The sequence below is a fragment of the Engystomops pustulosus genome, chromosome 4 (assembly GCF_040894005.1).
Source record: "Engystomops pustulosus chromosome 4, aEngPut4.maternal, whole genome shotgun sequence".
In the NCBI taxonomy this organism is placed as follows: Eukaryota; Metazoa; Chordata; class Amphibia; order Anura; family Leptodactylidae; genus Engystomops; species Engystomops pustulosus.
In genome coordinates, this window is record NC_092414.1 from 203,076,054 (window position 1) to 203,103,581 (window position 27,528).

General features: G+C 47.1%; 1 protein-coding gene across 1 annotated transcript; it reads left to right on the top strand.

Annotated features, from left to right (window-relative positions):
- The first annotated feature begins 782 nt into the window (after nucleotides 1–782).
- LOC140128085 (vascular cell adhesion protein 1-like) lies at nucleotides 783–14,802 on the top strand. The gene is made up of 5 exons (XM_072149466.1): nucleotides 783–1,102; nucleotides 8,267–8,527; nucleotides 8,814–9,125; nucleotides 13,370–13,597; nucleotides 13,680–14,802. The coding sequence occupies exons 1-5, from the start codon at nucleotides 1,054–1,056 to the stop codon at nucleotides 13,766–13,768; spliced, it is 939 nt and encodes a 312-aa protein (XP_072005567.1). The 5' UTR covers nucleotides 783–1,053; the 3' UTR covers nucleotides 13,769–14,802.
- The last annotated feature ends 12,726 nt before the right edge of the window (nucleotides 14,803–27,528 follow it).

The following is a 27,528-nucleotide window of genomic DNA, read 5'->3' on the forward strand; positions in this document are numbered from 1 at the left end:
AACCCAATAGGGAACATTGCTCCCCTCCAGCAGGACCGACGGGAGGAGGAAGAGGAGGGAGACGATGAGATCTTCTCCTACTTCACGGCCCTTCACATTGTAGTGAAGAGTTTCAAACTAAATTTACATTTCGGATGGCCATGCGCCCCCTGCCGCCCGAAACGCACAGTTGAGGTTTCTGCCATTGCCAAAGGCTGTATGATACCAGTATGATAGGTGGGCATCCCAGTACAGATTACTCCTGAGGTCCCAGAGCTTCAAGTAGAGTCTCAAGTAGTGACGGCCAGGCAGTCTTCCATTCTTTAGTGTGCCAGGTCAGATGTCGGGGCCCCCTGACACTCCGGGCCCCATAGCAGCTGCTATAGCTGATGTTGCTGTAGTTATGCCCCTGCGAATGAATATGACCCCAATAGAGGAGGATTTTTTGGTAAACTCTATAATGTTTTTGGCCACTACTGGTAACATTGAAAGCAGAACATTTTCATGGTTTAGTGCCCCAAATACTCCTGACAGGCTCCCTACAAGGCTCCTATGAGAGTGTTCTAGTTTCTAGATGTTTTAGGGGTCTTCAAGAGCCCCTCCTACACACTTTGAAAGTTAAATCCCGCACTCAGTCCGAATCTGTACGATCGTCCGCCGGCGTCTGCTCCGTTATTCTGCGTTATACTCCGCTGCTTACTGATGCCTTCACTACTTCTTTTACATGGTTTAGACACTTTGTGAAAGTTTCTGTTTCGTGTCTGACAAGGGGTGGGGCTCATACTTTCTAAGATTGCCTAAGATTTCCTGTAAGGTTTCTCTGCGATTTCCTACATGTATATATATATACCGCCCCTCGCCCGGAGCTCAGTGTTAGGGGCTGACACAGGGATCCTCTGCAGAGGGAGACGCACCAGGGGAGAGCTGAGTGTTATCAGGAGGAGATGAGACAGTCAGGAGGGGGAGAAGCATAAGACTACAAAAAGCATATACCGAGGACATTACCAGGCTGTGCCAGTCTCCTCATCATCTCTGTACCCACCGTTAGGGATTAACCTCACGGCTACCAAGAAGATGTCCCGGATACTGCTCACCCTGTATACTGTTATACTGCTGCACCAAGGTAGGACTTATTCCTTGCCTTATTCTGATCTATCTATCGATTTATCTATCTATCCATCATCTATCTTCCTATTTAATTTTTTAAGTAACTTAACAGGAAGGTTGTTCCAGATATATTGGGGAAGTAAGCAGATATAGGCTTGTTTGCTATATGTGGTCCCAAAGAGACGATGTGGAGATCAGGTCTCTGTGGGGGCAAAATTGTACATAATGAAAGGCTGTATATTTTGGCTCATTGTCCTGATGCATATTACATTACTTTAGAATTTCAATCTAACATCTATATTTGTGAAAGCATTCTTACTTAACAGCATCTATCTGTCAGGCTTAGAGGTTGTGGATCTTCTGAACCACCGCGGATGATGACATAAGCCACTACCTGGGACCAGAGTCTAAGTGGTACCCGGTTTTCACCAGAGCCCGCCACAAGGCGGGTTGGACTTGCTGCAGCGTGGTACCACCAGGTTGCTCCACAGGCGTGACTTGTCCGCAGTGGCAGCCAAGGTCGAGGTACAGAAACGGCAGGCAATCTCGTAGTCGGGGACAGGCAGGAGGTCAGGACGGGCAGCACAGGATCGGAGTCGGTGACGTAGCAACAGGTCAGGGCAAGCGACAAAGGAGCGAAGTCAGAAATGGAACCAGGGTCACAACGGAAACAGCACAACAGCACAAGGCATAGACAAAGCTTTCTCTAGGGCACTAGGCACAAAGATCCGGCAGGGGTCACAGGAAGAGGCAGGGTTATATAGTACCTAGAAAGGCCAGCGCCAATTAGTGGCGCGCTGACCCTTTAAATCTGCAGAAGCCGCGCCCTAGGAGTCAGGAACACACGCACGGAGCGCGCAGGGACGGAGCAGGAGCCGGGACCTGTAATTTGCGCAAGGTATATTTTACAGCCTTGCTATTTATTTGGCATTGTTGGGGAGGTATATTGAGCTGCATATCAGTATTTATTTGGCATTGTTGGGGAGGTATTTTGTGCTGCATGGCAGTATTTATTTTGCATTATTTGGAGGTATATTTTACAGCATGTTGCTATTTATTTGGCGTTGTTGGGGAGGTTATTGTGCTGCATATCAGTATTTACTTGGCATTGTTGGAGAGGTAGTTTTGAGCTGCTTGATTTATTTGGGAGATATGTTGTTGTATGTGGTGGTATTTATTTGATGTTGTGGGAAAAATATGTTGCCCTGTATGCTGTTATTTTTCTGGTGCAGATCAGTATTTGCTCACTGATAAGTCCTGAAATAATTAATAAGACATGTGTAAGGAAGTAAGTTATACAAATTACCAATATATTTTCTGTAGCAATTCCTCAGGGTTTTCTAGAAAGTATATTGGTAAATTGGTATGGTGGCTAACTATATACTGGGGGGAGGCAGGGGCTTCATTGTGCGGGCTACCTATATACTGGGTGGGGAGGCAGGGGCTGCAGTGTGCTGGCTACCTATATTCTGGGTGGAGAGAGCGGCTGCAGTATGCTGGCTACCTATATACTGGGTGGAGAGGGGGGCTGCAGTATGCTGGCTACCTATATACTGGGTGGAGAGAGCGGCTGCAGTATGCTGGCTACCTATATTCTGGGTGGAGAGAGCGGCTGCAGTATGCTGGCTACCTATATACTGGGTGGAGAGGGGGGCTGCAGTATGCTGGCTACCTATATACTGGGTGGAGAGAGCGGCTGCAGTATGCTGGCTACCTATATTCTGGGTGGAGAGAGCGGCTGCAGTATGCTGGCTACCTATATACTGGGTGGAGAGGGGGGCTGCAGTATGCTGGCTACCTATATACTGGGTGGAGAGGGGTACTGTAGTATGCTCGCTACCTATATACTGGGTAGTTAGGCAAGGGGTGCAATGTGCTGGCTACCTATATACTGGGTAGTTAGGCAAGGGGTGCAGTGTGCTGGTTACCTATATACTGGGGGAAGGCAGGGGTTGCAGTATGCTGGATACCTATATACCGGGTGGGTAAGCAAGGGCTGCAGTGTGCTGACTATCTATGTACTGGGGGGCAGGGGCTGCAGTGTGCTGGCTACCTATATACTGGGTGGAGAGGGGGGCTGCAGTGTGCTGGCTACCTATATCCTGGGTGGAGAGTGGGGCTGCAGTGTGCTAGCTACCTATAAACTGGGTGGGGAGGCAAGGGCTGCAGAGTGCTGATTACCTATGTACCGGGGGTGCAGGGGGTGCAGTTTGCTGACTACCTATATACTGGGTGGGGAGGCAGGGGCTGCAGTGTGCTGGCTACCTATATACTGCTTGGGGAGACAGGGGCTGCAGTGTGCTGGCTACCTATATACTGGGGGGAGGCAGGGGCTGCAGTGTGCTGACTACCTATATACTGGGGGGAGGCAGGGGCTGCAGTGTGCTGACTACCCATATACTGGGTGGGGAGGCAAGGGCTGCAGTGTGCTGACTACCTATATACTGGGGGGAGGCAGGGGCTGCAGTGTGCTGGGTACCTATATATTGAGTGGAGAGTGGGGCTGCAGTGTGCTGACTACCTATATACTGGGTGGGGAGGCAGGGGCTGCAGTGTGCTGGCTACCTATATACTGGGTGGAGAGTGGGGCTGCAGTCTGCTGGCTACCTATATACTGCGTGGGGATCCATGGGCTGCAGTGTGCTGGCTACCTATATACTTGGGGGCGAGACAGCGGCTGCAGTATGCTGGCTACCTATATACTGGGGGGCGAGACAGGGGCTGCAGTATGCTGGCTACCTATATACTGGGTGGGGAAGCAGGGGCTACAGTATGCTGGCTACCTATATACTGGGGGGAGGCAGGTGCTGCAGTGTGCTAGCTACCTATATACTGGGTGGAGACTGGAGCTGCAGTGTGCTGGCTACCTATATACTAGGTGGAGAGTGGGGCTGCAGTGTGCTGGCTACCTATATACTGGGTGGGGAGGCAGGAGCTGCAGTATGCTGGCTACCTATATACTGGGGGAGGCAGGGGCTGCAGTGTGCTAACTACGTATATACTGGGTGGGGAGACAGGGACTGCAGTGTGCTAGCCACCTATATAGTGGAGGGAGGCAGGGGCTGCAGTGTGCTGACTACCTATATACTGGGTGGGGATGCAAGGACTGCAGTTGCTGGCTACCTATATACTGGGGGGAGACAGGTGCTGCAGTGTGCTGGCTACCTAAATACTGGGGGAGGCAGGGACTGCAGTGTGCTGACTACCTATATACTGGGGGGGGGCAGGGGCTACAGTGTGCTGACTACCTATATACTGGATGTAGAGTTGGGCTGCAGTGTGCTGGCTACCTATATACTGGGTGGAGAGTGAGGCTGCAGTGTGCTGGCTACCTATATAATGGGGGAGGCAGGGGCTGCAGTGTGCTAACTACCTATATACTGGGTGGGGAGACAGGGACTGCAGTTGCTGGCTACCTATATACTGGGTGGGGAAGCAGGGGCTACAGTATGCTGGCTACCTATATACTGGGGGGAGGCAGGTGCTGCAGTGTGCTAGCTACCTATATACTGGGTGGAGACTGGAGCTGCAGTGTGCTGGCTACCTATATACTAGGTGGAGAGTGGGGCTGCAGTGTACTGGCTACCTATATACTGGGTGGGGAGGCAGGAGCTGCAGTATGCTGGCTACCTATATACTGGGGGAGGCAGGGGCTGCAGTGTGCTAACTACGTATATACTGGGGAGACAGGGACTGCAGTGTGCTAGCCACCTATATAGTGGAGGGAGGCAGGGGCTGCAGTGTGTTGACTACCTATATACTGGGTGGGGATGCAAGGACTGCAGTTGCTGGCTACCTATATACTGGGGGGAGACAGGTGCTGCAGTGTGCTGGCTACCTAAATACTGGGGGAGGCAGGGACTGCAGTGTGCTGACTACCTATATACTGGGGGGGGGGGCAGGGGCTACAGTGTGCTGACTACCTATATACTGGATGTAGAGTTGGGCTGCAGTGTGCTGGCTACCTATATACTGGGTGGAGAGTGAGGCTGCAGTGTGCTGGCTACCTATATAATGGGGGAGGCAGGGGCTGCAGTGTGCTAACTACCTATATACTGGGTGGGGAGACAGGGACTGCAGTTGCTGGCTACCTATATACTGGGGGGAGGCAGGTGCTGTAGTGTGCTGTCTACCTATATAATGGGGGGAGGCAGGGGCTGCAGTGTGCTTGCTACCTATATACTGGGTGGGGAGGCAGGGGCTGCAGTATGCTGGCTACCTATATACGGGGGGAGGCAGGGGCTGCAGTGTGCTAACTACCTATATACTGGGTGGGGAGACAGGGACTGCAGTATGCTGGCCACCTATATAGTGGGGGAGGCAGGGGCTGCAGTGTGCTAACTACCTATATACTCGGTGGGGAGACAGGGACTGCAGTATGCTGGCCACCTATATAGTGGAGGGAGGCAGGGGCTGCAGTGTGCTGACTACCTATATACTAGGTGGGGATGCAAGGACTGCAGTTGCTGGCTACCTATATACTGGGGGAGGCAGGGGCTGCAGTGTGCTGGCCACCTATATACTGGATGGGGAGGCAAGGGCTGCAGTGTGCTGGCTACCTATATACTGGGGGGAAGAAGGGGCTGCAGTGTGCTGGCTACCTATATACTGGGGGAGGCAGGGACTGCAGTGTGCTGACTACCTATATACTGGGTGGGGATCCAGGGGCTGCAGTGTGCTGACTACCTATGTACTGGGGGGGGGGGCAGGGGCTACAGTGTGCTGACTACCTATATACTGGATGTAGAGTGGGGCTGCAGTGTGCTGGCTACCTATATACTGGGTGGAGAGTGGGGCTGCAGTGTGCTGGCTACCTATATAATGGGGAAGGCAGGGGCTGCAGTGTGCTGATTACCTATATACTGGGTGGGGATGCAAGGACTGCAGTTGCTGGCTACCTATATACTGGGGGGAAGGCAGGTGCTGCAGTGTGCTGGCTACCTATATACTGGGGGGAGGCAGGTGCTGTAGTGTGCTGGCTACCTATATACTGGGGGGAGGCAGGGGCTGCAGTGTGCTTGCTACCTATATACTGGGTGGGGAGGCAGGGGCTGCAGTATGCTGGCTACCTATATACGGGGGGAGGCAGGGGCTGCAGTGTGCTAACTACCTATATACTGGGTGGGGAGACAGGGACTGCAGTATGCTGGCCACCTATATAGTGGGGGAGGCAGGGGCTGCAGTGTGCTAACTACCTATATACTCGGTGGGGAGACAGGGACTGCAGTATGCTGGCCACCTATATAGTGGGGGAGGCAGGGGCTGCAGTGTGCTGACTACCTATATACTAGGTGGGGATGCAAGGACTGCAGTTGCTGGCTACCTATATACTGGGGGAGGCAGGGGCTGCAGTGTGTTGGCCACCTATATACTGGATGGGGAGGCAAGAGCTGCAGTGTGCTGGCTACCTATATACTGGGGGGAAGAAGGGGCTGCAGTGTGCTGGCTACCTATATACTGGGGGAGGCAGGGACTGCAGTGTGCTGACTACCTATATACTGGGTGGGGATCCAGGGGCTGCAGTGTGCTGACTACCTATGTACTGGGGGGGGGGGCAGGGGCTACAGTGTGCTGACTACCTATATACTGGATGTAGAGTGGGGCTGCAGTGTGCTGGCTACCTATATACTGGGTGGAGAGTGGGGCTGCAGTGTGCTGTCTACCTATATAATGGGGGGAGGCAGGGGCTGCAGTGTGCTGATTACCTATAAACTGGGTGGGGATGCAAGGACTGCAGTTGCTGGCTACCTATATACTGGGGGGAAGGCAGGTTCTGCAGTGTGCTGGCTACCTATATACTGGGGGGAGGCAGGTGCTGTAGTGTGCTGGCTACCTATATACTGGGGGGAGGCAGGGGCTGCAGTGTGCTTGCTACCTATATACTGGTTGGGGAGGCAGGGGCTGCAGTATGCTGGCTACCTATATACTGGGGGAGGCAGGGGCTGCAGTGTGCTAACTACCTATATACTGGGTGGGGAGACAGGGACTGCAGTATGCTGGCCACCTATATAGTGGAGGGAGGCAGGGGCTGCAGTGTGCTGGCCACCTATATACTAGGTGGGGATGCAAGGACTGCAGTTGCTGGCTACCTATATACTGGGGGAGGCAGGGGCTGCAGTGTGCTGGCCACCTATATACTGAATGGGGAGGCAAGGGCTGCAGTGTGCTGGCTACCTATATACTGGGGGGAGGAAGGGGCTGCAGTGTGCTGGCTACCTATATACTGGGGGAGGCAAAGGGTGCAGTGTGCTGGCTACCTATATACTGGGGGAGGCAAGGGCTGCAGTGTGCTGGCTACCTATATACTGGGGGAGGCAGGGACTGCAGTGTGCTGACTACCTATATACTGGGTGGGGATCCAGGGGCTGCAGTGTGCTGACTACCTATGTACTGGGGGGGGGGGCAGGGTTCTACAGTGTGCTGACTACCTATATACTGGGTAGGGAGGCAAGGGCTGCAGTGTGCTGACTACCTATATACTTGGTGGGGAGGCAGGGGCTGCAGTGTGCTGGCCACCTATATACTGAATGGGGAGGCAAGGGCTGCAGTGTGCTGGCTACCTATATACTGGGGGGAGGAAGGGGCTGCAGTGTGCTGGCTACCTATATACTGGGGGAGGCAAAGGGTGCAGTGTGCTGGCTACCTATATACTGGGGGAGGCAAGGGCTGCAGTGTGCTGGATACCTATATACTGGGGGAGGCAGGGACTGCAGTGTGCTGACTACCTATATACTGGGTGGGGATCCAGGGGCTGCAGTGTGCTGACTACCTATATACTGGGTGGGGATCCAGGGGCTGCAGTGTGCTGACTACCTATGTACTGGGGGGGGCAGGGTTCTACAGTGTGCTGACTACCTATATACTGGGTGGGGAGGCAAGGGCTGCAGTGTGCTGACTACCTATATACTTGGTGGGGAGGCAAGGGCTGCAGTGTACTGGCTACCTATATACTGGGGGGAGGCAGGGGCTGCGGTGTGCTGACTACCTATATACTGGGGGGAGGCAGGGGCTGCAGTGTGCTGACTACCTATATACTGGGGGGAGGCAGGGGCTGCAGTGTGCTGGCCACCTATATACTGGGTGGGGAGGCAAGGGCTGCAGTGTGCTGGCTACCTATATACTGGGGGGACATGTCTACTGTAAACATCATGTAACCAATGCCTTGCGATTTCTCTCACAGCGAGGTCTGATGACGCGGTGGAGTTTAAAGCCATAAACTCCGAGTTGTTTGCCCTATTTGGAGATTCTGTCTGGCTGAATTGCTCTACACCCAATCCCAAAACATACTTTGAAAGTAGATTATTTACGAAAGACAATGCGAAGGGGTCCAATTGGGTGGCAAGAGAAGTAGTTGTCGATGACTGGGAGATCTCAACAATGTACTGCTACCTCTCACCAGACATAGACGATATAAAACGTCCCATCACGGTCATGGCGTACGGTAAGTAGTGCAATATATACCAAAAACATGGAAAATGTTACTTTATGTGTTGAAGGGATTGTCCCAGTGTTAGACTAGAGTTCAGAAGTCAACAAAAATCCCAGTGGTACACCATGGGAAGTATTATTCTGCTATATTTCAACTGAAGAGGTCATCTCGGTCACAGTGAGGCGTTGGTGGGAGCGCGTGAAGCCGGGTGTGTCCTACATTTTTCACACATTTATAGTACATTAAAAAAAACCTGTAAAATGACTGAATAATCATTTGCTTAACATCGTCCTTCCAGCTCTGCCTTCCAACGTCACTATAGACATGCAGCCTCTTCTAAAGGAGGGAGAAGAGTCTACGATCACCTGTACGGTTCATGATGTGGCTCCTCAGGAGCTTCTTACCATCAATATCACCAGAGGAGGAGATGTCATTGACAGCAAGTCATATGGAGGACCCCACGTGTTGCACAGAAGGACTGTGGGTCGTGTATATACATTTACTGCTAGTCGCGGTGACAACAACATGAACTTCTCCTGTGAGGCCATCCTACAACTCGGCCGAGAGCAAAAGAGGACCAAGTCCCCAGACATTACTGTACAGACCTACGGTAAGTTGTTTCTTTCTGAGTCACTGACAGACTTAGGGAGAAGGGTGGGGGAGGGAGCAGGATGAGCCATAATCTCCTGCTGCAGCTCCTCCTGTTCATCAGAGCAGACACGTGAACAAAGTTATACAGAGACTTTGCACACAGTATTAAAGTAAGTAGCAGGACTGCTGAATCACTTGATGAACATTCTGGGTTTTTTATTAAAGCAGGGCATCACACATGTTCGGCCTTCATTTTCCATCACGTGTGGTGGCCAGCGGTCCATGAGTTACTATTGATACTAGACAATAGATACAGGCCATCCTATAACAATGGCTACACTTGTACAAGTATTATTATAGATTTCCTGTAGGGGAAAGGCCCTAATATAACCCAAGGCCCATTTCCTAGGACCTACCTCTTCTCCCTATAGGCTACAGCTGTGCTGTAATGTAATTATATCAAATTTTTCTACACACTATAAAAGTTTGCCCTAAATTAGCACTTGGGAGGTTCTAACACTTAGAAAGTCTCTTAATGGCCAAAAAAATCGGCCAAAAAGGGGGCATTTTAGTATTTGAATTTATTATTTTATTATTTTGTCCAACGTCCTCCCCTGTTGGATGGAGGTTACATTGAACTCCAGTGAGCTCCCCCTAGTGGGAACTGTTAGAAGAAAGAATTTTATCATATGACTGTGGGGATGTTTGATGTAAAAACACCTACAATTCAGGACTGTTAAAAAACAGAACCCCATTAATTCTGGAATTATTCATAACCTAATGGCAGCATATTAAGGAGTTAGCTACTAATGCAAAATAGATCAACAATGATAATAATAATTCCTTTATTTATATAGGGCACACAGATTACGCAGCGCTGCACAGAACTTGCCCTAATGGGGCTCACAATCTAATCAACCTACCAGTATGTTTTTGGAGTGTAGGAGGAAACCGGAGGACCCGGAGGAAACCCTCACAAACATGGAGTGAACATACAAACTCTTTGCAGATGTTGACCATGACTTGAACCCACGTCTCCAGCGCTGCAAGGCTGTAATGCTAACCACTGAGCAACCGAGCTGCCCCAATGATATTAGATTTTTACCCACAACCACCATGTATATATATATATATATATATATATATATATATATATATATATATATATATCAGATCCTAACCATTCTGAGCCTTAGATTTCCATAATAAGTCAGTATGATCAGCTAAATCACAGTGGAAACTAACATGATCATGATGAAAATACAGGGAGGGTATGAACCCTGTTTCCGGTTTGTACAGGATTGTGAATTCCTCGCCGCTTACAGGAAATGCAGGAAATAGTTTCACAACGCGCGGTACAAGGATGTGCCGTGTTATCGTGTTCAGGAGGATTACACCTCTCACATTCCAGATGTTACATTTAGTTTTCTCTTTCGGTTTGGGTAAAGTTTGGGGATCAGTTTCATGAACCCTGTATATCGGGTGACCCTAGGGGGCTGCGACTTAGTGGGTGGTCTCCCTGGATAATAGTTTTACTGTTAGGTCAACGTATGTTTATTGGGATCATCAGGAATAAGAAACATTGACTGCTTAACTATAAACTATTAACTCCTATTAACACGGCCGTGCGAGTATTTAAGGCTCACAGTTTAGGTCCATACAGCCGCAGAAAATTTTTTAACCATTCTAAGCCTAAAATTAGTAAAAATTCGGACCCAAAAGATTATAAAATAAGAATCTTCTTATTCTCATCAAAAAATGCCCAGCGTGATGGCATGATCTATACCAGTGATGGCGAACCTTTTAGAGGCCGAGTGCCCAAACTACAACCAAGACCCACTTATTTATCACAAAGTGCCAACACAGAAATTTAATTAGTGATTTAAACTCCCTTCTCTGTCACAGTTTTCATTGATACCAGCACCTGAGGACACCAATAAAGCAGGAAATAGTAGAAATTTGGGTGATCATTGTAGCTTCCCTTCCAGAGGAGGAATTGTCAGGGCCAGAGCAGGAGCTACAATAATCATCCAGATCTGTCCACACCTTCCCACTCCTCCAGTAGTCCCAGGTAGCGCTGTCACTTTAAATTACCTCAGTGCACAGCAAGTCCTGGGATGTCTGGGACTGCAGGAAGATACCTGGAGTCATCTTTGGTGGTGGCCTGAGTGCCCACAGAAAGGGCTCCGAGTGCTACCTCTGGCACCAGTGCCATAGGTTCGCCACCACTGATCTATACAATCTACTTTGAAGTGCGATGTAAATTGGTGGTATAAAGTCAAGGAGGCGGAGAGTTTAACATTGAAGTCAAGGAGGGGAGCTCTGAACACCTCCTCCTCTGTGACTGAAATCATGCATCGGACTTCAGGAGATCTGGTTAGTGATGTCTCTGGATGTAGGACCAACAATTACAGTTAAGGTGGCTTTATGAGGAAGAGAGAGCTTGACTTCAGTGTTAAAGTCTCCGCCTCCTTGACTTTATACAACCAATTTACATCTAAATTCAAAGTTGATTTTCTGTATGATGCCACCACACTGGATCATGAATTAAACATGATCTGCAAGGTGTTCAGCTGCTTAGCAACATACTGTTAAGCTTACTCTAAGCATTTGCATTACAATATAATTGTGTGTTATAACTTATCTTGCACCCTGACAATCCTTTGTGTAGTCACAGGGGTTGGGCTTTGGTTTGGATACATTTCAAAAAACAACATGTGAATTGTCTGTGCTGCAGACTCCTCAGCCCTAAACCCCCCCCCCCCCATCTTTGTGATTCTGTACAGCTCCTCCCTCTCCCACTGATGTCAGCTCACCACACTGTGAGCTCTGTGAAGGAGCAGGAGAGAGGAGCTATAGAGGAGCACAAAGGTGGGGGCCTTGAGCTGAGCAGTCTGCAAAACAGACAAGTCACATGTTGTTTTTTGAAATGTATGCAAACCAAAGCTCAACCCCTGGGACTACACAGAATATTCTATCAGGGTGCAAGTTATAACACACAATTATATTGTAATGCATAGAAAAGGCAGAAAGGCATATGTGCAATGCAGGTGTAATGGGATACTGCAACCTGTCTTTAGTGAAAATTAGGTCCCTGGAGACAGGTTCCCTTTAAGATTTGTGTGGCATTTTTGTGAGAAATACATGATTTTTATTTTATAATCTTTTGGGTCCAAATTTTTACTATAAAAAAATTTATGTAACTAAGCTGTAAATAAATATTATTTTATAGAGAGTCCCCATAGTTTCCCCACTCGCTTTAGAATGAGTGAGAGAGGTACCTGCAAAGGAAAGAAACCCTGCTGTGCAACTCTCATCATCAATCGTATCTCCACCTTAAAGGACACCTGTCATCAGGTCTGTGTCTCTTGTCCTGTCACCTCTACCTGTGGAGCAGCTCACAAGGATCCCATCCCAGCCTTTATCTAGTTATTTCATACATTATTCATTGTAAAATCACATATTTTTTATCATGTAAATGAGGCTGGTCACATGGTCAGAGGCAGTGATGTCACCCCTGTTACCCCTCCCCTCTCCTCCCCCTGCTCATGTCTGTGTGTAATGTATAGTAAAGCATGGCTAGTGTGTGTGCTGCATCTGCTGACATGCTGCATCCTCCTAATACACACGTGAGAGACACAGACATCAGCTACACAAGTACCTGACATGTTCTGCTGTAACATGGCTGCCTGGAGCTGCTGTATCTCTCCTAAACACACACAGGCTGCAGGGGGCGTGGCCACCAGCACCAGGAAGCACATCATTATACAGCCTCACATCATTATACAGGCTGTCAGTCATGCACTAGGGGTGTGGCTGTGCCTCCCACTCATGAATAGAGTGGACAGCTTGAATATGCTAATGCTACATTGGACATTTCACAGGTCATTTGCATACAGCTTTAGGACCTCATTGCTTAGGTTTACAGGCATGTAGAGGGACAATGAAGGGATAGAGGCAATGCTCTCTAATGGCAGTTTATGAAAATATATTTAGTTTAGGGGGGTTATTTTGCATGACGGGTTCTCTTTAAAGATGCAGATACAATTGATTATTCTAGACTTTTCTTTCCATCCTCTTGATTACTACTGTTTCCATCGTCTGTGGAGAAGGGATCCAGCATCATCTAGCAACATCTGTCATCCCCTACGTAGAAGCCGATTGGACAGATAAGATGCCACCAATAGAGATTGGCTGCCATGGTCATGTGACTTGTTGTCCATCCATAATATGTGATATTTCATGTTTCTTTCTCCATTTCAGCCCCACCAAAGTTCAGTGAACGTTTGTGCCCCTCAACTTTGCTTCTGGGAAAGGAAAAGAAGCAAGTTTCGTGTCTGGCCGATGGGAATCCACCACCGACAGTAGAATGTAAGGCGTTTGGACGACATATAAAGAACATGGAGGCCGTAACTGGAAACATGACCGGGAATTACACGTGTCTCGCCACAAACCAGTATGGAAATGCTGCAAAGTTTGTCACCGTGGAATGTAAGTCTCGGGATGGAAATATCAGATATGAGATGTTATACTATCGGTAAGAATTGATCCATATTTCTGTTTCCTGTCACAGATGATGGGAATATCGGATCGAAAGTCGGGGCAGAAGTCATCGTCGTTATCCTTACTGCCATAATAACCTCCGTATGGGATGTTTTGTAGAAACTCCAATGATCAGCAACCCTCAAGTCAAATATTAAGACTGAGATCGAAATTCCCCAAAGTGAAAATGGATCTTCATGTAAGCCGCCATGTTGTGCTCACTGCCATCTACCTGGAAAACATGCTGGCGAATAGAGAAAGAGGATTGTGACAGCCAATCAGGTTACATCATTATAGGAGAAGTGACCTGATTGGTTGTTTTTTCAAACACTGGAAGCAGTTACTCATTACAGCCAATCAGATTCCAGATGTTCCAAAGCCTCTGCTGCTCTGAGTCAACACAACTTTTCATACACCAGAGAGATATTTTATATGTTTTCTTTTTGCGATCAAGATTCCGGCTAACAAAAATCTTAATGATTTCGGAAAATTACCGGTGAGACAATTAATTAACAATATTATTGGATGCCCCCTTTAAGGGTCTTATATAGACTTAATAGAGGTCCATACTTTACAGTCAAGACATGTATCAGCGCACATAGTAATCCACATGTCTATGTGCTGCAGTTATATCAAGGGATGGACTGGCCCACCAGAGAATCATTGGATCCTCTGGTGGGCCCATCCTCCAACATAGTAAAGAGACCCAAGAGTTCCAACAGAAACCAACACAATTTGGTGGATTGGATGTAGGCACCAAAAACGCTTTTATCAAAGGGGTTCAAAATCCTGATCCGGAGTCTAACACTGGTTACACTGTAATTAAAAATGTTTAAAATTGTTTTATATCAAAGATATATAGAATTCTGTATTGTCTGTGCATTACACTTCTTTTAGGTATAATCTGTCACATTGGGTGATTTTTTTTTTCTTTTTAGTAAGTGGATTCTCCCTATACGGTATTTAGGTGTTAGGTCCTGCTGTATAGCAGGTGACCGCTCCCTTGATGCTGCCCCACATCTTGCTGCAGATGATGCCGCCTGAGGTAACAGGCTCAACTTGCCTCATTGATGGTGGACACCTATCTGTGTACATTATATACTGTATATTTCTTATAGTAAATGTTTATACAGTAAAATGGTCTCTGTAAATTATTTAAGTTGTGTTTTATTCTGCACCTATTCACACACTCACATATAGCAAGCAGATCCATAGATAAAGATATATAAGGAAGAGCAGCAGTGAAGCAGGATGGACACAGCTTTTTCTATGGATTAAGGTGTCCGGTAACAGGTGCAAACTTGCAGACAGATCTTCAAAGGAGAGCACCAAAGAGAAGTACACAGGGGTGCAAGTAGTGACTCAGGGGCCCCAGGGCAAATGCTTACATTGGGGCCCATTGCCATGGTCCAAAAAATAGGGACACTATGCCAAAGATCTGTTTTAACCTCATAATGAAATCTATATGTATTTTATCAACATACTGACAATACATCTTCTAACACGGAAGATTAGATACAGCAGCCAGTGATGAGATATTATGTCTGGTGAAACCTACCAGTGATAGGGATCTAAGTTCAGTGTAACATCCTAGTGATAGGGATCTAAGTCCAGTGCAACATCCTAGTGATAGGGATCTAAGTCCAGTGTAACATCCTAGTGATAGGGATCTAAGTCCAGTGTAACATCCTAGTGATAGGGATCTAAGTCCAGTGTAACATACCATGTCATTGTCTGGTGTAAGATACAAGTTGTACATATGTTAGTCTGGTGTACCCCATCCAATTCTTTATTTATATAGCGCACACAGATTACGTAGCGCCAAACTTGCCAAATTGGTCCCTGTCCCCAATGGGGCTCACAATCTAAACAACCTACCAGTATGGTTTGGAGTGTGGGAGGAAACCGGAGGACCCGGAGGCAACCCACGCAAACACAGAGAAAACATACAAACTCTTTGCAGATGTTACCCTGGGTGGGACTTGAATCCAGGACTCCAGCGCTATGATACTAATGTTGGAATATAATTTGACAACAGTGAGAACAGTATGAGAAGTAAGCCCTACGATAGTTGCGAGAAAGGCATAAAATAACAAAACTTGCAATTATTTTTACATGCCTTTTACACCGATGTTTAAGGGATTTTTCAAAAATGATTGCAAAGTCACAGTCACATTGATCAAACATTGCACCACATTTCCTAAAGTTGGCACAAAGTCCACCAGCGCAGCCTCCAGCATAACTTATTTTCTAAGTTTCCTTCATGATAAATCTCTCCCATTGAGTAACTCACTGCCCGCAGGTGGCGCTGTGCCTTCTGTGCTCATACAATACCAGCAGGGGGCGCTGTGCTCATACAATACCAGCAGGTGGCGCTGTGCCTTCTGTGCTCATACAATACCAGCAGGTGGCGCTGTGCTCATACAATACCAGCAGGTGGCGCTGTGCCTTCTGTGCTCATACAATACCAGCAGGTGGCGCTGTGCCTTCTGTGCTCATACAATACCAGCAGGTGGCGCTGTTCCTTCTGTGCTCATACAATACCAGCAGGTGGCGCTGTGCTCATACAATACCAGCAGGCGGAGCTGTGCCCATACAATACCAGCAGGTGGAGCTGTGCCCATACAATACCAGCAGGTGGTGCTGTGCTCATACAATACCAGCAGGTGGTGCTGTTCCTTCTGTGCTCATACAACACCAGCAGGTGGCGCTGTGCCCATACAATACCAGCAGATGGCGCTGTGCCCATACAATACCAGCAGGTGGAGCTGTGCCCATACAATACCAGCAGGTGGCGCTGTGCTCATACAATACCAGCAGGTGGCGCTGTGCCTTCTGTGCTCATACAATACCAGCAGGTGGCGCTGTGCCTTCTGTGCTCATACAATACCAGCAGGTGGCGCTGTGCTCATACAATACCAGCAGGTGGCGCTGTGATCATACAATACCAGCAGGTGGCGCTGTGCCTTCTGTGCTCATACAATACCAGCAGGTGGCGCTGTTCCTTCTGTGCTCATACAATACCAGCAGGTGGCGCTGTGCTCATGCAATACCTGCAGATGGTGTTGTGCCTTCTGTGCTCATACAATACCAGCAGGTGGCGTTGTTCTCATACAATACCAGCAGGTGGCGCTGTTCTCATACAATACCAGCAGGTGGTGCTGTTCCTTCTGTGCTCATACATTACCAGCAGGTGGCGCTGTGCCTTCTGTGCTCATACAATACCAGCAGGTGGAGCTGTGCCCATACAATACCAGCAGGTGGTGCTGTGCTCATACAATACCAGCAGGTGGCGCTGTTCCTTCTGTGCTCATACAATACCAGCAGGTGGTGCTGTTCCTTCTGTGCTCATACAATGCTAGCAGGTGGCGCTGTGCTCATACAATACCAGCAGGTGGCGCTGTGCTTATACAATACCAGCAGGTGGCGCTGTTCCTTCTTTGCTCATACAATACCAGCAGGTGGCGCTGTGTTCATACAATACCAGCAGGTGGCGCTGTGTTCATACAATACCAGCAGGTGGCGCTGTGCTCATACAATACCAGCAGGTGGTGCTGTTCCTTCTGTGCTCATACAATACCAGCAGGTGGCGCTGTGCTCATACAATACCAGCAGGTGGCGCTGTGATCATACAATACCAGCAGGTGGCGCTGTTCCTTCTGTGCTCATACAATACCAGCAGGTGGCGCTGTGCTCATACAATACCAGCAGGTGGCGCTGTGCCTTCTGTGCTCATACAATACCAGCAGGTGGCGCTGTTCCTTCTGTGCTCATACAATACCAGCAGGTGGCGCTGTTCCTTCTGTGCTCATACAATACTAGCAGGTGGCGCTGTGCTCATACAATACCAGCAGGTGGCGCTGTGATCATACAATATCAGAAGGTGACGCTGTTCCGTCTGTGCTCATACAATACCAGCAGGTGGCGCTGTGCTCATACAATACCAGCAGGTGGCGCTGTGATCATACAATATCAGAAGGTGGCGCTGTTCCTTCTGTGCTCATACAATACCAGCAGGTGGTGCTGTGCTCATACAATACCAGCAGGTGGCGCTGTTCCTTCTGTGCTCATACAATACCAGCAGGTGGCGCTGTTCCTTCTGTGCTCATACAATACCAGCAGGTGGTGCTGTGCTCATACAATACCAGCAGGTGGCGCTGTGATCATACAATATCAGAAGGTGACGCTGTTCCGTCTGTGCTCATACAATACCTGCAGGTGGCGCTGTGCTCATACAATACCAGCAGGTGGTGCTGTTCCTTCTGTGATCATACAATATCAGAAGGTGACGCTGTTCCGTCTGTGCTCATACAATACCTGCAGGTGGCGCTGTGCTCATACAATACCAGCAGGTGGCGCTGTGCTTATACAATACCAGCAGGTGGCGCTGTGCTTATACAATACCAGCAGGTGGCGCTGTACTCATACAATATCAGAAGGTGACGCTGTTCCGTCTGTGCTCATACATTACCAGCAGGTGGCGCTGTGCTCATACAATACCAGCAGGTGGCGCTGTTCCTTCTGTGCTCATACAATACCAGCAGGTGGCGCTGTTCCTTCTGTGCTCATACAATACCAGCAGGTGGCGCTGTTCCTTCTGTGCTCATACAATACCAGCAGGTGGCGCTGTTCCTTCTGTGCTCATACAATACCAGCAGGTGGCGCTGTTCCTTCTGTGCTCATACAATACCAGCAGGTGGCGCTGTGCTCATACAATACCAGCAGGTGGCGCTGTGCTCATACAATACCAGCAGGTGGCGCTGTGCTCATTCAATACCAGCAGGTGGCGCTGTGCTCATACAATACCAGCAGGTAATATTATATAGAGTCATATATTCTACCGTAATAGAATATTACGCTTGATACCCAATGAAAGGTCCAACAATGTTCTAATATTCTCTCTGCCTTTCCCCATGATTGAGATCTCTGCTTGCTGTCAGTTTCTTATTTCCATCCAGACCTTTCCCTTACAGCTGTCAGGTAGGTGATTGTGATGATACCTATAGATGAGACCTCACCACATCACTTATGGATAAGGATGCTATGCGGTATAGCGTTATAGCGGTATAATGAGGAGGCGCTTGTCCCATGTAAATGATACCTGGGTCTATTTTCAGTCAGGACAGAAGGGGGACAAAGTGTGGAACATCACAAGACAAGATTAGTGCTGGACCCCCCCATCTGACTGATGGTTCCCATATGTAAGCGGTTGTCATACCCTCCCCTGTAAAGAGGAACCGTCACCAGATTTTGACCACCCTGAGTAACAATGCCCGCTGATAAAGGGTTACAAGTCCTCCCCATATCACTTAAAATTAGCTGCCAGTGGGGCCCTGTACCTTAATTACAGACTTTTTTTCTGATATGCAAATTAGCCTTTCTGACTCATGTCTGGTATCTCTGACTCTTCTCTGTCTCAGGCTGGCAGTGAGCCACGCCCCATTATTCTGACTGACAGCTCTGTGTCTCTTCAAATCCCTGCTCTGCTTCCTTGTACTAAGGGACCGTCTGCTCATATTCAACTACAGACCTATAAAGCTCTATGTACAGATGGGAAATATTGTGTCAGTCTTTTTACACTGTGCCTTGTGTTACATTCATGACATGTGACCAGAGTGACATCATCGCAGGTCCTTTAGCCTTCTACTAATAGCAAACTGTAAACCATGTGCAACATCCCCCACCGGGGCCTAGCCTTTTCTTGGGGCCTGGAGACAGCCTGGGCCCGCAGTACCTGAGTGGCTGGCGGTTGCGGCCTAAGCACGCTTGTGTCACGGTGCTTGGTATGGGGAACCGGAGGGCTGTCCTACAGCCTGGCAGCTCTCCAGCAGGGTGGTGTTGGCAAGAAATGATGAGGGAGAGACTGCTATAGCGGATCTCCCTGGGGCAACCCTTTGGTGTGTAGAGTATTAGTCTCTGTGTGGTGGACAGGGTGCTCGTGATGATGGCAGCTGTAGTAGCAGGGACCAGACGGAGGCAGAGGTTGAACAGAAACACTTACAGTTCTTTATTGGAACCGACAGGAACTTCAGCAACGTGCCTTTAACAAGATGGTGGAGTGCGGAGATGCTTTTGGAGGGAGCCTCAGGAGGTAGATCGCCAGCCTGGATGCAGAGGGCAGGCTGGGAGGTAGCTGTGTCCTAATAGGAAGCTTCAGCTTGTCCTGGAGTGCTTCAGGTATCACCCTTGAAGGTAGGATGATACCCCTTTCCTCACTAACTCTAATCTATTAGCTCCACTCTTCAGAGGCAGGGGCTAGGCTCTTCCTGCTCTTATCTGGTATGCTGGCTGAATAGAGTCTGGACTGGGGTAACCCAGTCTGCTTCTTCTCATCTGAGCTAGGCTAAACTAGTCTCTAGCTGTTCTGGTCTTGTGCCCTGCAGACCCAGAGGGTCCGACTGGAACTGGTCTCTTCTCCCTCCTGGGAGAGACTACTCTCTAGAACATTCCTGGCCAGGGGTTTTGTAACTCCTCTGGTCAGGTGGTGGCTGCTCCTCCAATCACATCTCAGCTTACAGAGGACAGGATGTAACACAGATCATTGGATAATAGACTCTTACATCATACACAGATTAACTTCTGCATTGCCAGGCAGGATTAACCACTGCAATGTCCCCTGTGTGATGTGATGACATGCTGTGGGGCTTATTCGCAAGCACTCCTTCGCCATTGCATCGGCGAGGGTGTTGCACATGTATGTGATTACATGAAATCACAGCAGCCTCCATGCAGGATGGAGAGGAGTAGAAGTCCATGGAGGCTACTGTGACTTCATATGGTCAGATACATACATGGGGTACAGTTTGCTATTGTTAAAAGGCTAAAGGACCTAAGATTATGTCACTCTGGTCACATGACATGAACTGTGACCAGTAAAGAGCCATAAGGCTCTATAGGAACCTGTCACTGGCTGTATATGTGCAAATACGTTGACAGATTCTCTTTAACCCCTAGGCGCACCAGGACGTTATAGTACGTCCCCGGGGCTAGATGCTTAGCGCACGGGGACGTTCTATAACGTCCTGCTTCTGGCACCGGCTCACGAACGGAGCCGGTACCAGAAGCAGCGGCTGTCAGCTGTCTAGTACAGCTGACAGCCTGCGCTAACACCCGCGATCGGAGCCGGCTCCGATCGCGGGTGTTAACCCCTTACACGCCGCGGTCAAACATGACCGCGGCGTGTAAGGGTGTAAGCGCTGTGGATCGGATCCCCCGTGCCGCTTACCGGGGGATCCGATCCTCTGCCGGGCAGCTCCGAGGACTGGCATGTGCCCCGGAGCTGCCCGGTCTCCATGGCAGCCAGACCCCTTCCGGGTCTGGCTGTAAACTGTCTGAGCATGCGCAAGCTTGCTCAGACAGTTTACACTGCTCTACAATAAAATAGTATTGTAGAGCAGTGTATTGAACTTAAACCAGTGATCAGAGCATCACTGGTTTAAGTTCAAGTATGTATAATTAAAAATATGCAAAAACAGTTAACACTACACATTATAATAAATAAAAAATTAATACATAAAAATATAAGCCCCTAAAATGTCACTTTCCCATAAAAAAACTTAATAAAGTATAAAAAACATAAAAACACAAAAAAACCCCGCATATTTGGTATTGCCGCGTCCGTAACAATCTGCATAATAAAACAGAATTGTTACTGGACCCGCACGGTAAACGCCTGAGGAAAAAAACGCAAAAAACGTTCCGAAAAAAGATAATTTTTAATTAATACCCTATAAAAAATGCTCTAAAAAGTGATTTAAAAAATGTTATGCACTCCAAAATAAGCCCACTAAAAAGAACAACTGTTCTCGCAAAAAATAAGCCCCTAACAAGATTTGTCTGCCAAAAAATAAAAAAGTTATGCATATAAAAAGATGGTGATGCTAAAATGAATAAGATTTTCTCCAAATTAGTTTTTATTCAGTACAATTGAATAAAATACACAAAACCCCCACATATTTGGTATCCCTGCGTCCGTAACAATCTGTATAATAAAACAGAATCGTTATTAGATCCGCAAAGTGAACCCCGTAAAAAACAACCTAAAAAAACTCTCTCTGATAAAGATGATTTTTTATTAATGCCCTTTAAAAATGCTCTAAAAAAGTGATTTTAAAAAGTTACGCAATCTAAAATAAGACCACTAAAAAGAGCTATCATTCTTGCAAAAAATAAGCCCTTAAACAGATTTTTGAGGTGAAAAATAAAAAAGTTATGCATATGTAAGTCGGTGATGCTAAAATTAACAACAATTTTGCCAAATTACTTTTTATTCAGTAAAAATGGGAAAAAATAAAAAAATATATATAAATGAAGTATTTTCATAAATGTGGCGACCCATAGAATAAAAATAATATACTATTTTCATGGTATGGTTAACGGCCAAAAAAAAAAACACATAAAAATTTTCCTAAAAATTGATGATTTTCATTTCCTCCACCAACAAAGAGTTAATTAAATCTCACCAATTAGCTATAGATGCCCCAAAATTATGTATTAGAAAAGTGCATCTCATGTGGCAAAAGAAATAAGCCCCTATAGGTCCTCAATAAAAAAAAGAAAAAAATTATAGCCTGTACAATGTGACATAGCAAATCTGATCTGGATGGCGCCTCCTTCCCTTCTATGCCCGGCCGTGCGCCCATACAGCAGGTTACCACCACATGTAGGGTATCGGTGTACTCGGGAGAAATTGCGTATCAAACTTTGTGGAGCCTTTTTTCATTTTATCCATTACAAATGTTTAATTTTCCACCCAAAATGAGTGTATTGTGAAAAAATCTTACAATTTGCAGACTCCACCTCCATTTTGTTTTAACCCCTATAAAACACGTAAAGGGTTAACAAACTTCTTAAAAGTGGTTTTTCATACGTTGAGGGGTGTAGTTTCCACAATGGGGTAATTTACGAGTCTCGCTATTATTTAGGCCTCTCAGTGTCAATTAGAAACTGTGCAGGTCCATCTAAATACAGGTTTTGGCGATTTTACAAAAAATGTGAAAAATGGCTCCCAAATTCTGAGCTTCATAACATTCTAGTAAAATATGTGGAATCTGAAAAAACCATGGCAACATAAAGCAGACATTTGGGAAATGTAAGTTATGAATTTATTTGGGTGCTATGACTTTCTGAATCAAAAGTAGAGAATTTAGAACGTTGAAAATAAAGAATTTTTCAACATTTTTGCCAAATTTTGTTTTTTTTCATAACTAAACGCAAAAGATTTCATCCAAATTTTTAAACTAATTTGAAGTACAATGTGTCACGAGAAAACAATCTCAAAATCCCCTGGATATCTCACAGCGTTCCCACGCTATAACCACTTATAGTGACACAGGCCAGATTTGAAAAATGGGGCCGCGTCCTTTAGGCCAAAAGATGCTGTGTCCCGTAGGGGTTAAAGGGATTTTCCATCTTTTTGATATCAACCAGTTAATTGGTAGATATCAGTGGGGGTCTGACACTTGGGACCCCCACTCATAATGTGTTTCTATCTTCCTGGGATATAACACACACCAGGGCTCTGTTCCCTGTATTGACCCCGCAGTGGGAGTCCCTGTATGTCGGGCCTCCAGTACACAATTTGATATTGATTATCTGACGTCTGGACAATCCCTTTAAGACTACAGTTGATGCCATGAATCTATATTTCCATCAGATCTTTTTTATGTCCCCATGACAACACTCCCTGATTTCTTCAAGTCTAAACCACTCTCCACATCTCCGTCCACATCTACATACAGTGTGAGGAGGTATGCAGTGATACGGCTGGTGATATGGATTCCACATAGGCCAGGAAGTGTTGTCATAGGGACACTGGAGTACAAGCTGCTATGTAGTAGCTATCTTTTGATGAATCTCTTGTAAGAAATCATATGGTCCCTCCTCGAGCACAGCCCTTCCTCCAATTGTTATCCTGACGGTAATGAACTGTAATGAAGGTGAGGTAAAACATGACCGCCACAAGACACTTGTCTCCGGAGACCACGGCTGTGGTAACACTCAGGGCAAAGGTCACAGGGTGGGACCCTACAATCCCCCCACTGAAAAACATCTTTACATAATAAGAGTAATAGTACTGTAATATACAGGATAGGAGTAGTAGTACTGTGCTGTGCCCATATATACAGGATAGGAGTAGTAGTACTGTGCTGTTCCCATATATACAGGATAGGAGTAGTAGTACTGTGCTCTGTCCATATATACAGGATAGGAGTAGTAGTACTGTGCTATGCCCATATACAGGATAGGAGTAGTAGTACTGTGCTGTGCCCATATATACAGGATAGGAGTAGTAGTACTGTGCTGTGTCCATATATACAGGATAGGAGGAGTAGTAATGTGCTTTGCCCATGTATTCAGGATGGGAGTAGTAGTACTGTGCTGTGCCCATGTATGCAGGATAGGAGTAGTAGTACTGTGCTGTGTCCATATATACAGGATAGGAGTAGTAGTACTGTGCTGTGCCCATATATACAGGATAGGAGTAGTAGAACTGTGCTGTGCCCATGTATGCAGGATAGGAGTAGTAGTACTGTGCTGTGTCCATATATACAGGATAGGAGTAGTAGTACTGTGCTGTGTCCAAATATACAGGATAGGAGTGGTGGTACTGTGCTGTGGCCATATATACAGGATAGGGGTAGTAGTACTGTATTGTGCCCATATATACAGGATAGGAGTAGTAGTACTGTGCTGTGCCCATATATACAGGATAGGAGTAGTAGTACTGTGCTTTGCCCATATATACAGGATAGGAGTAGTAGTACTGTGCTGTGCCGATATATACAGGATAGGAGTAGTAGTACTGTGCTGTGCTCATATATACAGGATAGGAGTAGCAGTACTGTGCTGTGCCCATGTATGCAGGATAGGAGTAGTAGTACTGTGCTGTGCCCATATATACAGGATAGGAGTAGTAGTACTGTGCTGTGTCCATATATACAGGATAGGAGTGGTAGTACTGTGCTGTGCCCATATATACAGGATAGGAATAGTAGTACTGTGCTGTGCCCATATATACAGGATAGGAGTAGTAGTACTGTGCTGTGTCCATATATACAGGATAGGAGTAGTAGTACTGTGCTGTGCTCATATATACAGGATAGGAGTAGTAGTACTGTGCTGTGCCCATGTATGCAGGATAGGAGTAGTAGTACTGTGCTGTGTCCATATATACAGGATAGGAGTGGTAGTACTGTGCTGTGGCCATATATACAGGATAGGGGTAGTAGTACTGTTCTGTGCCCATATATACAGGATAGGAGTAGTAGTACTGTGCTGTGCCCATATATACAGGATAGGAGTAGTAGTACTGTGATGTGCCCATATTTACAGGATAGGAGTAGTAGTACTGTGCTGTGCTCATATATACAGGATAGGAGTAGTAGTACTGTGCGGTGCCCATATATACAGGATAGGAGTAGTAGTAATGTGCTGTGCCCATATATACAGGATAGGAGTAGTAGTACTGTGATGTGCCCATATATACAGGATAGGAGTAGTAGTACTGTGCTGTGCTCATATATACAGGATAGGAGTAGCAGTACTGTGCTGTGCCCATGTATGCAGGATAGGAGTAGTAGTACTGTACCCATATATACAGGATAGGAGTAGTAGTACTGTCCCCATATATACAGGATAGGAGTAGTAGTACTGTGCTGTGCCCATATATACAGGATAGGAATAGTAGTACTGTGCTGTGCCCATGTATGCAGGATAGGGGTAGTAGTACTGTGCTCTGTCCATATATACAGGATAGGAGTAGTAGTACTGTGCTGTGCCCATATATACAGGATAGGAGTAGTAGTACTGTGCTGTGCTCATATATACAGGATAGGAGTAGTAGTACTGTGCTGTGTCCATATATACAGGATAGGAGTAGTAGTACTGTGCTGTGCCCATGTATGCAGGATAGGAGTAGTAGTACTGTGCTGTGCCCATGTATGCAGGATGGGAGGAGTAGTACTGTGCTGTGTATGCAGGATAGGAGTAGTAGTACTGTGCTGTGCCCACGTATGCAGGATAGGAGTAGTAGTACTGTGCTGTGCCCGTGTATGCAGGATAGGAGTAGTAGTACTACGCTGTGCCCATGTATGCAGGATGGGAGGAGTAGTACTGTGCTGTGCCCATGTATGCAGGACGGGAGGAGTAGTACTGTGCTGTGCCCATGTATGCAGGATAGGAGTAGTAGTACTGTGCTGTGCCCGTGTATGCAGGATAGGAGTAGTAGTACTGTGCTCTGTCCATATATACAGGATAGGAGTGGTAGTACTGTGCTGTGCCCATATATACAGGATAGGAGTAGCAGTACTGTGCTGTGCCCATATATACAGGGTAGGAGTAGTAGTACTGTGCTGTAACCATATATACAGGATAGGAGTAGTAGTACTGTGCTGTGCCTATATATACAGGATAGGAGTAGTAGTACTGTGCTGTGCCCATATATACAGGATAGGAATAGTAGTACTGTGCTGTGCCCATGTACGCAGGATAGGAGTAGTAGTACTGTGCTCTGTCCATATATACAGGATAGGAGTAGTAGTACTGTGCTGTGCCCATGTATGCAGGATAGGAGTAGTAGTACTGTGCTGTGCCCATGTATGCAGGATGGGAGGAGTAGTACTGTGCTGTGCCTTGTGTGCAGGATAGGAGTAGTAGTACTGTGCTGTGCCCATGTATGCAGGATAGGAGTAGTAGTACTGTGCTGTGCCCGAGTATGCAGGATAGGAGTAGTAGTACTGTGCTGTGCCCATGTATGCAGGACGTGAGGAGTAGTACTGTGCTGTGCCCATGTATGCAGGATAGGAGTAGTAGTACTGTGCTGTGTCCATATATACAGGATAGGAGTAGTAGTACTGTAATGTGCCCGTGTATGCAGGATAGGAGTAGTAGTACTGTGCTGTGCCCATGTATGCAGGATGGGAGGAGTAGTACTGTGCTGTGCCCATGTATGAAGGATAGGAGTAGTAGTACTGTGCTGTGCCCCTATATGCAGGATAGGAGTAGTAGTACTGTGCTGTGCCCCTGTATGCAGGATAGGAGTAGTAGTACTGTGCTGTGCCTCTGTATGCAGGATAGGAGTAGTAGTACTGTGTTGTGCCCCTGTATGCAGGATAGGAGTAGTAGTACTGTGCTGTGCCCCTGTATGCAGGATAGGAGTAGTAGTACTGTGCTGTGCCCATATATACAGGATAGGAGTAGTATTACTGTGCTGTGCCCATATATACAGGATAGGAGTAGTAGTAATGTGCTGTGCCCATATATACAGGATAGGAGTAGTAGTACTGTGATGTGCCCATATATACAGGGTAGGAGTAGTAGTACTGTGCTGTGCTCATATATACAGGATAGGAGTAGCAGTACTGTGCTGTGCCCATGTATGCAGGATAGGAGTAGTAGTACTGTACCCATATATACAGGATAGGAGTAGTAGTACTGTGCCCATATATACAGGATAGGAGTAGTAGTACTGTGCTGTGCCCATATATACAGGATAGGAATAGTAGTACTGTGCTGTGCCCATGTATGCAGGATAGGAGTAGTAGTACTGTGCTCTGTCCATATTTACAGGATAGGAGTAGTAGTACTGTGCTGTGCCCATATATACAGGATAGGAGTAGTAGTACTGTGCTGTGCTCATATATACAGGATAGGAGTAGTAGTACTGTGCTGTGTCCATATATACAGGATAGGAGTAGTAGTACTGTGCTGTGCCCATGTATGCAGGATAGGAGTAGTAGTACTGTGCTGTGCCCATGTATGCAGGATGGGAGTAGTAGTACTGTGCTGTGTATGCAGGATAGGAGTAGTAGTACTGTGCTGTGCTCATATATACAGGATAGGAGTAGTAGTACTGTGCTGTGCCCATATATACAGGATAG